This window comes from Colossoma macropomum, unplaced genomic scaffold (assembly GCF_904425465.1).
Source record: "Colossoma macropomum unplaced genomic scaffold, Colossoma_macropomum, whole genome shotgun sequence".
NCBI lineage: Eukaryota > Metazoa > Chordata > Actinopteri > Characiformes > Serrasalmidae > Colossoma > Colossoma macropomum.
In genome coordinates, this window is record NW_023494789.1 from 31,897,599 (window position 1) to 31,912,294 (window position 14,696).

Below are 14,696 nucleotides of genomic sequence, written 5' to 3' on the forward strand. Positions count from 1 at the left end.
AGCCTACAGCAATAGAATGATACATGTAATAGACAGATATATGCAATTGATGAATATACACTATATGGACAAAAGTATTGGGACACCCTCCTAATTATTAAGTTCAGGCGTTTCAGCCACACTCATTGCTAACAGGTGGAGAAAATTAAACACATAGCCCTGCAGTCTTGATAGACAAACACTGACAGTAGAATGGGTCGTACTGATGAGCTCAGTGACTTTAAACATGGCACTGTCATGCCACCCTTGCCACAAGTGTATGAATGAAATTTCTGTCCTGCTAGATCTGCCCCTGTCAACTGTAAGTGCTCTTATTGTGAAACGGAAGCACATTGGAGCAACAACAGCTTAGCCACAAAGCACTAAACCACACAAACTCAGAGTGGGGTGCTGAGTGCTGAAGCGCACAGTGCCTAGTCTCTGTTGAATTGCTCACTAAAGAGTTGCAAATTGCCTCTGTAAGCAACATCAGCAAAAGGACTGCAAATTAGGAGCTTCACGAAATAGTTTCCATAGCCAACCAGCTACACACAGGCCTAAGATCAAAATGCACAATGCCAAGCCTTGGTGGGGAAGTGGTGCAAAGGACGCCGCGACTAGACTCTGGAGCAGTTAAAACACATTCTGTGAAGTGATGAATCATGCTTCTCTATCAGGCAGTCTGATAGACGAGTCTGGGTTTGGCGAATGCCAGAACGTTACCTTTCTTACTGTATTGTACCAACTGTAAAGTTTGGTGGATGAGGGATACTATGGGGTTGTTTTTCCAGGGGTTCCAGCATGACTGAGCCCCAGTGCACAAAGCAAGGTCCTGAAGGCATGGCTGGGTGAGTTTGGTGTGAAAGAACTTGACTGGCCCGCACAGAGCCCTGACCTCAACCCCATCAAACACCTTTGGGATGAACTAGAATGAAGACTGCGAGCCAGTCGAACATCAGTGTCTGACCTCACAAATACTCTTTGTGCACGAATGAGCAAAAATTTCCACAGACACTCTCCAAAATCTTGTAGAAAGTGTCCCTGAAGAGCGGAAGCTGTTGCAGCTGCAAATGAGGACCAACTCCATCTTAATGCCTATGGATTTAGGATGGGACGTCATAAAAGCTCCTGCAGATGTAATGTGTAGGTGTCCCAGTACTTTTGTCCATATAGTGTAGCAGTTTAGCCCTGCCCATAAATGTTGAAGTTAAAAGGAATGTTTTAGCCTGGACTGCTTTTTGAGTGAGGAACAACACAGGACCGATCAAAACAGACATCACTTACATATATCTAAACCCAAACAAACATCATAGCAAAATAAATCTTTCATGTCTGGCAAAAATAAAACTGCTGACAAAGTGGTTCTAACCCACTGAAGAGAACTGAATGAACATTTATTGAAGATATGGAGGATGGCACTTCAGTTTCAGAGCAACGTGAAGCTTTAGTTCTGTAGATCAATATTTAACAAACTAATACTTGTACTTTTGCAAAATCTTCTGTTTAGCCAGATATTTGAAAGAAATACATTATCCTAGGAGAAACAAAACAGCGAACAATACAACGGAACTGTTGGAAAAAGCATTTTTTTCACAGGCTATGATTTGCATACATTTCCAACAGCTTGTAGGCCTTGAATTGCTGTATTTAAACATTTACATAGGTTTATATTAACCTTCTCTATTAAACTTTATCCTGCGTGTCCTCCTCTTGTGACTCAGGCGCCCTTGGAGGCTCTCTTACATCCTCGGGAGTGGTGCCAAAAATCGCCCCTGTGCGCCGGAGCACGAACACTCCAGCATGCAACCCGCCTACGTTCACCCAAACAGTGTGCGATTTCCTCCACAGCCCACTCATCCGTAGAAGAGCCTGTAAGAGTAGCACACACAAAGAATACACACAGTGGATTTGCTGTTATTGCTCACACAATCCTTCCCTTTTACTCGTAGATTACTCATAACTCGTGGGAAGATTCGTACAACCAGAAGTTCTTTACTTTTAAAAATCTCACTACAATAGACCTCTTGTTCTTCGATCATATGACATAGACGTGCAATCTGAAACACAACCATTTCGCCAAGATTTTGTCAAATGTAAACAATTTCCACAACAATGTTTATTCAGCTACTGTGGTGTACCAGAAATGACAGTCTAAAGCACTGATTATGTTTACATTTACATTTACATTTACATCATTTAGCAGACTGATTATGTAACTGTAATCTAAAAAAATATAGGTTCCTGAGTGGTTCTTGGCTTGGATGTATGGTACTAGGAAAAAAACATAAATTGTATAGAACCTTTACAGTATGAGGAAGTCCTTAAAATGTTTTAAAGGGCTGTTCACACTCATATACTCACATCTCATGTACAAAAAAACAATCTTTAAAGAACAATCCATTGAAAAGTTCATTAGGGAATCAAAAGTGGTTCTCTTACAGCATCACTCCAATGAACGCTTTTTGGCACCTTTATTTTTGAAAGTGTGCCAATCTGATTAACCTCCATAGCTAGAACATCTGAGAACATGTAAAAATCTTACCTTTTGAAAACATTTTTTGTCCTGAGTTAGCAGTACAGCCCTTCCTGTCCCTGGCCTGCAGACGCGTGCCATTTCCCGAAGGCAAGAGGGGTACAAATCCCAGTTCTTCTTCTTGGAACCCATTCTTTCAAGATGAGACATGTATACAAAAATATCAAATCTCCAAATACTTAATAAAACATGCATAACGTTCCCACCAAAAGTAGCTGAAGGAGCATTGTGGTTAACACAATAGAGTATTGGATGATAAGGTTCTCTTGGAAGAAGAGCAGCAGTGCAAAACGATCCGCAAAAATGTATGCAGAAAAAATCCAAATATGGCTTCAGGTATACACTAAAACCGTACCTCTTTCCAAAAGGCATGTCAGTGGTAATGATGTCCACAGAGCTTGTCCTCATGGGTAGATGGCACAAGTCCCACTGTGCAGTGTCTATAGGCAAACCTGGAGAAGTGCTGAATGAAAACAAGAAACACTAAGTATGTCTTTATTGAAATGAACAAATATGTTTACCAACCAATTTATCTTAATCAAAACTTAAAGGGCCCATAATTAAACTTTCTTTACTTTCTTGAAATAAAATAGTTTGATGCAGTATGTAAACACAAAGTTTCTTCATGTGTTGCTCACTTCCCAGTCCCCTTTACATAAATCTGCCTATTCAGCCTACAGCTCTTTAGACTTGCCCATGTTAAAAGGAGTGTTTCAGCCAATGAGAACAGAGTTGATTTGCATATATTACTCTTAAAGGGCCCAAATCCTACATTTCTATTGCTTTCTGTTTTTTTCTCTGAGGTTCACGTATACCATCTGGGTGGTTTTCTGAACTAAACACAGTCATAATTTCTTTTCCCATTACCATTTTTTAACCTCTCTTTATCCTTTAGAATTAAACAGGCTTGTTTTCTACTTTCTACTGTACCTCTACGGTAGATGTATTTATATGAACTTTGACTTGTATTGTGCCTTATATAAGTAGTCGCTAAAGTAGAAAAATGCTTCTTATAACTTGCATGAATGGGTGAGGCTAAACTGTTGTAGGCTGAACAGATGGATGTGTGTAAATGCACTGATTTTTGTGACATCACAAAAACAATGACTTCAAAACAGGTTGTTTTTGTGGCTTAACATATGTGAAAGAATACTGTTTACAGCCTCACCTGCCTCCATCTTGTCTTCTCTTCACAATATGGTTGATGTTATTAACTGTTCGACTGACAGCCATGTCATGGTTGTCTCCCGAAAGAAAGAATGAATGAGGCCACTCTATGACTCCCTGTTAAGACAGGACTGATTACTGAGTATATCTTAAGAATTACACTGTCAGTAACATTCACATAAAGTTCAGTCAAAATATCCTCACCTCTAAAGGTATGGCTCCAGTGCCACACATGGGGTCTATTATCACATCTGATACCTGTGGCTTGCAAAGTCTACAAAAAATGGAGAACATGGCAATGTCAGGAACAACTCTTATCTTCAAATTTCTATACATTAATCAAATTCATGAGGCACAAATAGTGAGGGTACTATCTGAATGGTACCCTGAAGGGTATAATCTTTTTACCACATTGATAAAAATTCCCTTTTTTACGTTAATGATGTCAAACCTAAGCATGCCATAAGCCAAGGTGGAGCGTAGAGTGGTGGGGCCAAAGTGAGTAATGTTTCTTCGGTGTAGGCTCTCCTCTGTAAGGGCAATGCCAATCACCACTTCATTGTTGTGGATATTCAACAGCACCTAATGAATAATGGTGGGAAAAACAACTCAATTATTAAGCGAACAACGAAACAATTAAGGAATCTTTAAGTAGCAAAGAGCAAATAAGAAAACAGACCTACATAAACCATTGTGAACCTTTTTTGCACTCTCAACTTCTATCATTTCTTCTTTCTCAGACACATTAATAATAGTATGAAAATATGGATTTGTAAGTATCAATTACAAGCTGAAATGGTTTCTTAGTTTACTAGCAGGAAAAACAACACATGATCCATGGTGAGTACTTTCAGACTTACTTCCACATCAAACTTGGTCATGTCTGCCTTCCACTGAAAGAACTCTTGCACAGCACCACCGAAGTCTCGCGCTGCATCATTAGAGGTGAAACTGTGTTTGTCTCCAGCTCTGTTGCATGTCACACGGAACTTCAGAGGTTTATTCTCAGCCTGCTCCTGCATCTCAGAATCCTGCTCTCTCTGAGGGTTCGTCTCCTGCTCAGCACAAGCATCTTCTTGCTCCTCTTTTTCCTGCGAAGCTTCAGGCTCAACCTGCAGCTTCTCAGGCTCTGATGCATCAATGCTTGGTTTTGGTTTGGAGGTGGCAGCTCCTCTTCTCCGACTTCTCTTCTTCTTGACAGAGTTGTTCATCTTCCATACCTCCAAAGCATTGGTCCAGGGTAATGTAGGTGCAAGCTGCTGGAGGTCTAATAATGCCTCTTCCTGTTTGGAGAAGTATCTGTTAGTGAGCGCCATTCTATCATCAGAAAAAGTCACAATATAAAAAGCAACAGCTGCAATTTTCCTCTATTGCATTTACATTAGTTCAGTGAAGCTACACGTATTGGTACATTCAACTTCTCATTTAAAATATCCACAGCTATGTAGTTATAAACTTACCTTGGAGTCTTTAAACTGATAATTCTCATAATATTCAACCACGACAAACAGATTGTCTACTGACTTTAGATGATGCACCTAAAAAAGAGATAAACAGAGTTCATTAATTAGTTACAAACATATAACATTTATGGTTCAATATGGATCAGTTTTAGTGGGAACCAGATAGTATATATAAGTATATAAATAACATTATAATACAATCTACCAGATAAGTAATTCAAAATCATTCTTTTATTAGTGGCCATGGTCACACTTTATTCGGATGGTCCCCTACAGATGATCTACAGATACTTAAATTATTAACAAACGTTCTGGTGACACTCAGTTGATTATCATCAACATTAAGGTTGGGATTAGGTTTAGGAGTAGGTGAAGGTTTTGCCTTGAGGTTAGGATTAGGGATAGATTTAATAGAATCTTTCACACACAACTTCAAGTTCAGTTGCATTTAACAGATATTCATTTGAATGCTAGTTAAAGATACACTAAGCATCTACAGAGCATCTAAGGTGGACCATCTGAATAAAGTGCAACCCCTACAATCAGACAGATATAGCATCTGATCATTTGTCTTTTTAAAGGACCACGGTGTCAAACCAAACCTATGAAACTGGTGGAGAACAGACAATCTCCATCAGTGTGTGGGGCAGGAACAAAAAGTTTACCATCATTATAACATTCTGCATCCTGTGAGACACAAACCTTGGGAAGGTTATCCGTTGTCATTTCAAAATATATCCTGCCTCGGTCTTTGCTAACTCTGGCAACTGCTCCTATCTTTTCATGCACCTCCTCTGCGGCTGTGTGCTCAAACCCTGTGGGAACTGTAGCTCCGATGGTGACAGAGAAGGGCTGAGGCATCTCCTCGCCTTCACTTGCACTTGTTCCTGGCTCAGTGCCTTCACTCATCCTCTATGGTTAGAATTATCTCTGGTCACCAACCTACAGAAAAACAAGTAAAGAGGAACAGGGCACATGAGATCCTTAATGAAAAACATCTATAGTAATACTACAGGAATTTCTACAAAGAATCTTATACTACACAAGCACAATACACTACCTCAGGTTAGTACTAGAGTTATATGACTCAGAGACAAAACTATATATTATATATATATATATATATATATATATATTATAGACTCTTATACAACACTTTAGAGATCTTACTAGTTATACAACATAGAGATCTGTGCTTTTTTGTAAGAAACGTCAGAAGCTGACAGTGCAAGATTAGCACTCATATCAAACAGCATCAAACAGGTCACAGGCCAGGGAGAGATACTGAAGTTACTGAAATATATGTGTTGTCAACACTGGTTTACTGTCACAGCAGGCTAAATTAGCTAGGTTAACACATTATGGCTGTAACGTTAAATTACAATAGCTGCTGTAGTTCGCTTAGCTGCTAGTTATTAGAAATGCTAGCCAGACAGCTTACAGTCAGTGCTTTAGTTCTTCTTTTTATTTGACGTCTTGCTCAGGACAACTAACCGAATGAAGGCACTAAACGTAAAACACGTGAAAACATAGACCGTTTAAAGTCTGATGGCTGCAGCGTGCTTTAACTTGAGCCTTCGTCCAAACTTCCCCATGTAACGGGTTTCACGAAGTCACCGACAGTAAGTAACGCGCAAGCACCGATCCTCGTGGCCGAGAGCTGATAAAAGTCTCCCTATTCGTAAACTTCAGCATCAGTGTATCTCTCTTCCGTGAATAGCTTTTTTTAAAATATGTGTTAGGTAAAAATATTTTTTTCAGAACTGTGAAAACAATGTCAGGCATCAGGCAACAAGCTCATAACCACTTGTAATAGCTTTCAGTGAGTTTGTTTCATTCAGTGATTTGGTTTCTATCACCACCATTGTGCGTAAGTTCGCAGAGCATCAAACCAATCCAAGTGAGTTTGTTTACGTGTGTAGTGTATATGTATTTTTTTATCTCTCTATATATATTGTACTATATACATATACATATACATATTATTATTATTATTATTATTATTATTATTATTATTATTAGCTGTGGTAGTGGTAGAGTGCTTTTAAAATTCAAGTTAGACCTGAACTACTATTTTGAAATGTAGCCCAGCGACAGTTCTGAAAACAAAACCATGACTGTTTGAGTCAGCTTCACACTATTCGATCATGGGGTCGAGCAGGCGAATTGAATGTATATTTTTCAGTGAATTTCACCCAACATTAGGGCCAAAGATCACATATCAGGTGAGAGAAGGCCACTGTAGCATTCTGGGTGCTAAATGTAACTGTTCAGTCTCATTTATTTTGTGACTAGTGAACTGAGCTCTTCAGTGTTCTGCCTGATACGGCCAGATGTTTAGATTGCTCTGTATGTCAGCATTACAGTGAATGTGGCGAGTAACGTTACTGCGGTAACGTTATCTTTCCAACAGATCATGACGTCCAGTATTCGAGCTCAGAGTTTCTGTTCTTCTGATTTCTGACTGCAGGTTCCTGAGGAATATATTTCAAGGGAGTTGTTCGATACTGTGCAGGTCTACATCATCACCAAACCTGAACTACAGAACAAGCTCATTACAGTGTATGTATTCAGATTCCTCTGACTGCTGTAATGTTATCACTGTCTATCACAATTACAGTTAAGCTGTGACTGCATTACCTGGAAAACTTTTCAGTGAACACTGATGAACACTGTGCCTTTCTTTTCTCTGATTCTTGTAGGACTGCGATGGATAAGAAACTCATTGGCTGCCCAGTGTGCATAGAGCATAAGAAATACAGTCGAAATGCTTTACTCTTCAACTTAGGTCTTGTTTGCGATGCTACAACTAAGACATGCGCCCTGGAGCCCATTGTCAAGAAATTATCAGGGTACCTCACAACTCTGGAGGTAGAGTTCTTCTTGATGGTTCTTTGAAAAACAGATATACACAATTTTCCACTTACCCCAAACATAATTGACTGGCGAAGACGTATTTGATATGTCCTGTGTTTGCTTCTTTAGTTCTGTACTGGAATTACAAACCTAATGGAGCTTACAAGTAATAGAAGTCTATGTCACCCAAAATCTTTTTGGGCACAGAACCAAAGTAACAAACTTTGGACACCAAACATATCTTGGTCGAACAGCTACATTTGGTGTAAAGGGGAAATTCAGTAAATTATATTTTTCTGTGAGCTAATCCTTTAAAGGACTCACACTGGATGCCATTCTGTGAAGTCAACCTGAAATCAAAACTGACCTCTTTTACTGTTAAATCATGTTCCTGGTCATGGCATGAATCATCATGTCCTGTTTGAAATACAAAATTCATATTTTCCTCTAATTGTCCATCAAAATATAATGACTTTTACTTGCCTCTAAAACATTTTGATTACATCATTCACATAATTACAAAAATAATATTAACCAATAATATCATGTTTCACCTACCTTACCCTTCTACCACCCCCACCTATCACTGAGAAAAACTCTCAGCTACCTCAGACTCCCTCCATGATATCGTGTTTCATCCAGAATTATGTCACAGTGAGAAAGGAAGAGACTTTGATTTCAAACTCCTGTTTAGTTTCATGTGGTTCTCTGTTTGATAGCTCGAGAGCGGCTTCATTTCAAATGAAGAGAGCAAGCAGAAGCTCCTGCCCATAATGTCTACATTACTGGAGGAGCTCAATGCAACAGGAGCCTGCACTTTACCTATTGGTCTGTATCTCTCTCTCTCTCTGTCTCTCTCTCTCATATGAGACCACAATTTATAATACAATACAATTTATAGGCAACCAGCCATTAAGTATGAGTTAAAGGTTTTGAAGATATACATATAGTTATGAGGAGATTAGATATGAGATAATCCACTTGGATTAGAAAGAGGGGAAAATCAGGAGCTTTCAAAACAGAGTTCCAAAAATGATTAAAAGATGTTGAGAAAATGGGGCTCCTAACAGCTGTGCAGGACCTAGTAGACCACCAAAACTGGCCCCATCAGATAAGCATTACTTAAAAGCTTTCATCTTTGAGAGAGAGGAGAAAATCAAGCTCCACTCTTGCTTCAGATCTGAAAAATCCACAGGTGTTTCTCCATCCTTCAACTGAGAGAAGACAACTCAACACTATGAGCCTGAAAGGATGTGTAGCTGTTAATAAGCTGTTACTGACAAAAGGAAACAGACAAACAAAGAAGAAAATTTGAAAATAATACAAAGAAACTGCTGGTGTTCTCAGAACAATGGACTGACCATTCCAGGGTCCAGACTTTAGCATCTTTGAATGTGCTTGAGATTACTTGGAAAAAATGCAACCAGCTTCTACAATTGAACTTTGGAGGTGTGGAAAAATATTGTGCAGATTTCTTTGGAAAACTGAAAGCAAGTCTCCTTGAAAGAATGGAAGCTGCAATAAAGGCAAAGAGTTGACACATGAAATACTGAAAAAATATACTTAGTTGTTCAGGCTTCTGTGTAATTTTATTTTAAATATATATATTCTGCTTTTTCCTGATGCTGAAAAATGAGTAATTTGTACTTAATGGTCAGGAAATTAAGTAAATGAAAAGTGGTCTCTGACTTTTTGCACAGAACTGTATTTCTGTCTTTTTACACAGATGAGTCCAACACAATTCACCTGAAGCTGATTGAGCAGAGGAAAGATCCCATGATCGTTCAGGAATATGATGTGCCAGTCTTCACTCAGAACAAAGACCACTTCATCAAGTCCCAGTGGGATCTCACCACCCAACAGGTCTGCACTACTGTTGTGACTACATTTACTTGGAATAGTGATAAGAAAAATTAAAGGGGAATTCCATCCAATTTTCAAAATGTATGCATAATTCAATTGTTGAGGTATAAACAAAGTCATTTAGAGTAGTTTGATGGAAAATCTCCATTTTACACTGGTGGTGATAGTTTTAGACCAAACCTTGATCTCAGAAAAGGGTTGTGATGTTTACAACACAAATATAGCCATCGTGCAGGATATTCATAACCATTTGTGTAATAGCTTTTGGTGAGTTAGCTTTTAGTGAACTTAGTGAGTTTTTCATAGTGAACAGCCCTGACTTGGTAAGTTTCTCTGTGAAAAAACATTTCAGGTCAGATAGCTCTGAATGACTTTATTTACATCTCAACCATTTAATTATGCAGATATTTAAAAAAAAAAGTGGAATTCTCCTTTAAATGAAGAAAAAACATACTGATATCAGGTCTGAATAAGAAATAATGAATAAAACAAACAGATGAAATAAGTCTTTTAATCAAAACTTTGGGTTGGATTTCTATGAGATTTTGCTGCCCTTGCCATTGTTTCCCTGTTGTGTGTTGTAGATCCTGTCCTACATCGATGGGTATCGACACATACAGAAGATCTCTGCCGAAGCTGACGTGGAGCTGAATTTGGTACGAATCGCTGTTCAGAACTTACTGTGAGTTCTTCCTTTTTTAATCAGCGACATTTAAATAGACGTGTAATATTCTAAGACTTTTGAGTTGGGACTAAATACTGTCTTTTACAGGTATTATGGAGTTGTAACACTAGTGTCAATATTTCAGGTATGGTATTTATCAGCCATTGTAAATATGTGTGTGCTTAATTGTTTTGAGTCAATACAAATATTCTACATGGCTATTGTTTATGAATCTTATATGAATCTTATTATTATAATAATTGGTTGTAATTTTTTTTAGTACTCCAATGTTTACTGCACAACACCTAAAGTCCAGAGCCTAATAGATGACAAATCTGTTCAAGAAGAATGCCTTCATTACATCAATAAACCAGGTAATATAAAGGCTTAGTGCTCATTTAGTGAATTTACCAGTAAACTCCTTGTCACTTAATCAGTGGAATGCCTTTGCCTAACAAATCTCTGTTAAGCATGTGTCTGTGTATTTGTCTTTATGTAGCAAATATCCTCACAAGGACAGTAAAATATGTAAAACACTTAATGTTATTTAATGTCCTCACTTTAAATATTTTTTGTGTAAAAAAAAAAACATGCTTTTTATTTTCAGTAAGGATTTAATTGTAAAATTAGGATTTTAACTGGTAGTAATACAAGAATGTGTGTTTGTTTGTGTGCCCCTGTAGGACAGAGAGCCAGTCTCAGGGATGTATTTCAGCTATATTGTGGTTTGACTCCTGGAACTACAGTGCGTGATCTGTGCTCTCGTTACTCCCAGCAGCTGCAGAGAGTGGATGAGAGGTGAGAGTGAGTTTACTCATTACTAATAGTATAATAAATAATTATAAAAGTAGTCTAGAGCAGGGGTCTCAAACTCACTTTAAATATGACAAAAGCACTGTCACTGTGAAATTTCTGCCCCAGTAAACTGAAACGGCTATTAATGTGAAATGGAAGCATCTAGGAGCAAAAACAGCTCAGCCCCAAAGCAGTAGACCATGCAAACCCATTGATTGGGGCTGCCGAGTCCTGAAGTGCATAGCGCATAATAATTGTCTATTCTCTGTTGTATCACTCACTCAGAGTTCCAAACTGCTCCTACAAGCAACATCAGCACAAGAACTGTGCATTGCTAGCTTCATCAAATGGGTTCCCAGGGCCAAACGGTTGCACACAAGCCTAAGATCACGATTTACAATGCCAAGCATTGGGTGGAGTGGTGTAAAGCACACCATTACCGGACCGGAAAGGAGTGGAAACCTGTTATCTGTAGCGATAAATCATGCGTCACTATCTGGCAGTCTGATAGAACAATCTGGGTTTGGCGGATGCCAGGAGAATGCCACCTACCAGAATACATAGTACCAACAGTAAAGTTTGGTGGAGGCGGGATAATGGTCTGGTTTTATCAGACCATTTATCAGGGTTTGGGCAGCTTTGTTTCAGGGAAGGGTGATGTTGATGCTACAGCATACAAAGACATTTTAGACAACTATGTGCTTCCAAATTTGTGCCAACAGTTTTGAAAAGGCACTTTCCTGTTCCAGCATGACTGTGCCCCTGTGCACAAAGCGAGGTCCATAAAGCCATGGTTTGACAAGTTTGGTGTGGTGGAACTCCAGTGGCCTGCACAGAGCCCTGACCCCAACCGTACTGAACATCTTTGGGATCATTTGGAACATTGATTGCTAGCCAAACCATCTCGTCTAATATCAGTGCCTGACCTCACAAATGCTCTTTTGATGGAACGGGTACAAATTCCCATAGACACACTCCATAATGTTGTGGAAAGATGGCCTAGAAGAGTGGAGTAGACTGTTATACATGTAAAAAGGTACATTATAAAGCTGAACAGTCCCCAAAGACTTTATAAGGCCAAGCAGACCCCAAACCTATTTTTTTCAGTTATTTTAGCATGATTGCCCTTACATATAATTACATATGTTCGTTGGTTGTTTTGGATAGTGCATGAAGTGGCTATAAAATGGCACTGTAAAGCAATATAAGTCAATATGTTTCTTTGCAATTAACCATTTCACATCAAATCACTCTGACTCTGTTTACATCTCAACAATAGAATTATGCAAAAAATATGAAAAAATACATTAAATCCCCTTCAAACGGTTCCTCTTGCGTGCAGTGATCTGTTTTAGCTTTTAAAAATTTAAGCATCAACCTAAGCAGATATTATGTGGTTTATGTTACAAAACCAGCCACAAAGTTTGGTAGGTAAAACATATCTACCCATAAAATATCAATATTTAACCTCAGGAAAAATAGACAGATGGTAGTTTGAGACGAGACCCCTGGCATATAGTATGTGTATGAGTGAAAAGCAGTTGTCAGTATCTTTACCAAAATCAGTTATAATTCTTTAAACATTTTGTTCTGGATAAAATCTATTAAAGTCTATTAAAACATTTTTAATCCATAATGGGAATAAGGAAACTAAGAATGCATGTTTGTCTCTAGAAAAGTATGCTATAATATTGCTAACTTTGATTTTGTGTCTTTTAGACCCAGTGACTTCATCATGGGGATTCCCCGTTGGGAATCCCATTTTAACAGTAGGGACACGTTAGAATGTTTATGCCTAATGGATTGTTTACCTGCCCTTGTAGGAAGTTGATCCAGTTTGGTTTGATGAAGGGCCTGATTCGCCGGCTTCAGAAGTATCCGGTTAAAGTTGTTCGAGACGAAAGGAGCCGCCCTCCCAGACTTTTTACCGGTTGCCATAGTTATGATGAGATCTGCTGCAAGACTGGCAAGTGCTGCTCTCATTTTCTTTGAAACATAGTTAAGTGGACATGATCTAAACATACTGAAATGCTTTCATGTTTACAGGAATGAGTTTCAAGGAACTGGATGAACGCTTAGAAAATGATCCCAACATTATCATCTGCTGGAAGTGACATCATACGAAAGAGGAAGAATGTAGTTATATTTAGAGATGTGCCTCCAGTTCAGGCGATGGGCCAGACAACCTGTGGTTAGACCGTGCTATACCAGCGGAACTGCGATTGGAAATAGATGAGCAGATGTGCGTGAAGACAGACGGAAAGCCCCAAAAACATACTCGGTATCTCCAAAAGTTTGTAGACAAGTATTCATCCAATGCTTCTTCAGAAATCAACATTATTAACAAAGAGCTTGTCCCCCTTTGCTGCACACACATTTTCAGCTCTTCTGCGAGGGCTTTACACTAGATGATAGAACATGGCTATGAGGATTTGCATTTATGCAACAAAAGCATTAATGATGTCAGCTACTGAAGTTGGATGGTTAGTTCTGGATAACAAATGCCACTCTATTGGACGGTGCTTCATCACACTAGTGAATGCAGTTCCACTGCTTCACAGCCCATTGCTGGGCTTTATACACCTCTAGTCAACACTTGGCATTGGCCATGGTGACCTCAGGCTCATGTACAGGTTCTCTAGAGCAACCCCTTCTACTGACAGTACTTTTATATTATACAAGTTATGTATGTGGATGGCACTTTTGAAGGCATGTATCAGCAATGGGTGCACATAAATTCATCTGAATTCACTAATTAGAAGGTGATTCTGAATATCTTTGGACATATAGTGCAGACAGATGCATTGAGTTGTGAGTTAAGCATGCTAACCTGTATTTCTAATTGGCCACAAATCATATAAAAGTGTGCTGTGCTTGCTGGGCCATGACTTATTGATAGGAGAGTACAATTACATCAGGTTGCTTGGCAAGATGAAGTTAATATGTGCCATGTTGCCTTATTGTAAACTGACCAAGTGGATGAAAGTGATGTCTCAAATGTTGGAAGTAAAAAATAAACTTTTGTTTTTCTCTTACATCCGATTCATAATGTTTTCCTTTGTCCTTATTGTAACCAATTTAGAGTAGATCAAGTACAGTTGTAACAGCAGGACAATCATAACGTTAAAATTCATCTTTGCCTTATTAGCAAGTGCCATATTCATACTGCACATGCATAGTATGATTGTCTGATGAAATCCAAACAAATGTTTCCACTCCCTACTAAAACAGCACATACCAGTGTGAAATCTGTGCTGGTTGAAGCTTGTCTATGGTCGTTTATGCTGCTCTGATTCTGGTTTAACTGGTCACCCAGCATGGTCATACTGGTTGAACAGCATACCAGCATCCATTTTGCTGGTGACCAGGCTGTTTT

At 38.8% G+C, this 14,696-nt stretch overlaps 2 protein-coding genes across 2 annotated transcripts; one reads left to right on the forward strand and one right to left on the reverse strand.

The window, feature by feature from the left end:
- Positions 1-1,341: 1,341 nt before the first annotated feature.
- thumpd3 (THUMP domain containing 3) lies at positions 1,342-6,776 on the reverse strand. Its single transcript, XM_036570995.1, has 10 exons — positions 6,584-6,776; positions 5,845-6,084; positions 5,140-5,217; positions 4,540-4,962; positions 4,131-4,261; positions 3,884-3,953; positions 3,681-3,796; positions 2,868-2,975; positions 2,522-2,645; positions 1,342-1,848 (listed from the first exon to the last, which is right to left on the reverse strand). Exons 2-10 carry the CDS (start codon positions 6,049-6,051, stop codon positions 1,663-1,665), a joined length of 1,443 nt encoding a protein of 480 aa, XP_036426888.1. The 5' UTR covers positions 6,052-6,084; positions 6,584-6,776; the 3' UTR covers positions 1,342-1,662.
- Positions 6,777-7,260: 484 nt separating this feature from the next.
- On the forward strand, positions 7,261-14,366 carry nprl2 (NPR2 like, GATOR1 complex subunit). The gene is made up of 11 exons (XM_036570996.1): positions 7,261-7,367; positions 7,613-7,704; positions 7,845-8,013; positions 8,718-8,826; positions 9,725-9,861; positions 10,446-10,543; positions 10,634-10,670; positions 10,806-10,899; positions 11,209-11,323; positions 13,144-13,286; positions 13,367-14,366. Exons 1-11 carry the CDS (start codon positions 7,290-7,292, stop codon positions 13,432-13,434), a joined length of 1,140 nt encoding a protein of 379 aa, XP_036426889.1. The 5' UTR covers positions 7,261-7,289; the 3' UTR covers positions 13,435-14,366.
- Positions 14,367-14,696: the final 330 nt, after the last annotated feature.

Excerpts from the sequence above, each read along its gene's own strand:
- nprl2 (XM_036570996.1), top strand. The coding sequence starts at position 7,290 with ATGGGGTCGAGCAGGCGAATTGAATGTATATTTTTCAGTGAATTTCAC. Across the intron at positions 7,705-7,844 it reads CAGAACAAGCTCATTACAGT|GACTGCGATGGATAAGAAAC; the intron begins GTATGTATTCAG and ends TGATTCTTGTAG. Across the intron at positions 13,287-13,366 it reads TGAGATCTGCTGCAAGACTG|GAATGAGTTTCAAGGAACTG; the intron begins GCAAGTGCTGCT and ends TCATGTTTACAG.
- thumpd3 (XM_036570995.1), bottom strand. The coding sequence starts at position 6,051 with ATGAGTGAAGGCACTGAGCCAGGAACAAGTGCAAGTGAAGGCGAGGAG. Across the intron at positions 5,218-5,844 it reads CAACGGATAACCTTCCCAAG|GTGCATCATCTAAAGTCAGT; the intron begins GTTTGTGTCTCA and ends TCTCTTTTTTAG. Across the intron at positions 4,963-5,139 it reads ATCAGTTTAAAGACTCCAAG|GAAGAGGCATTATTAGACCT; the intron begins GTAAGTTTATAA and ends TTCTCCAAACAG.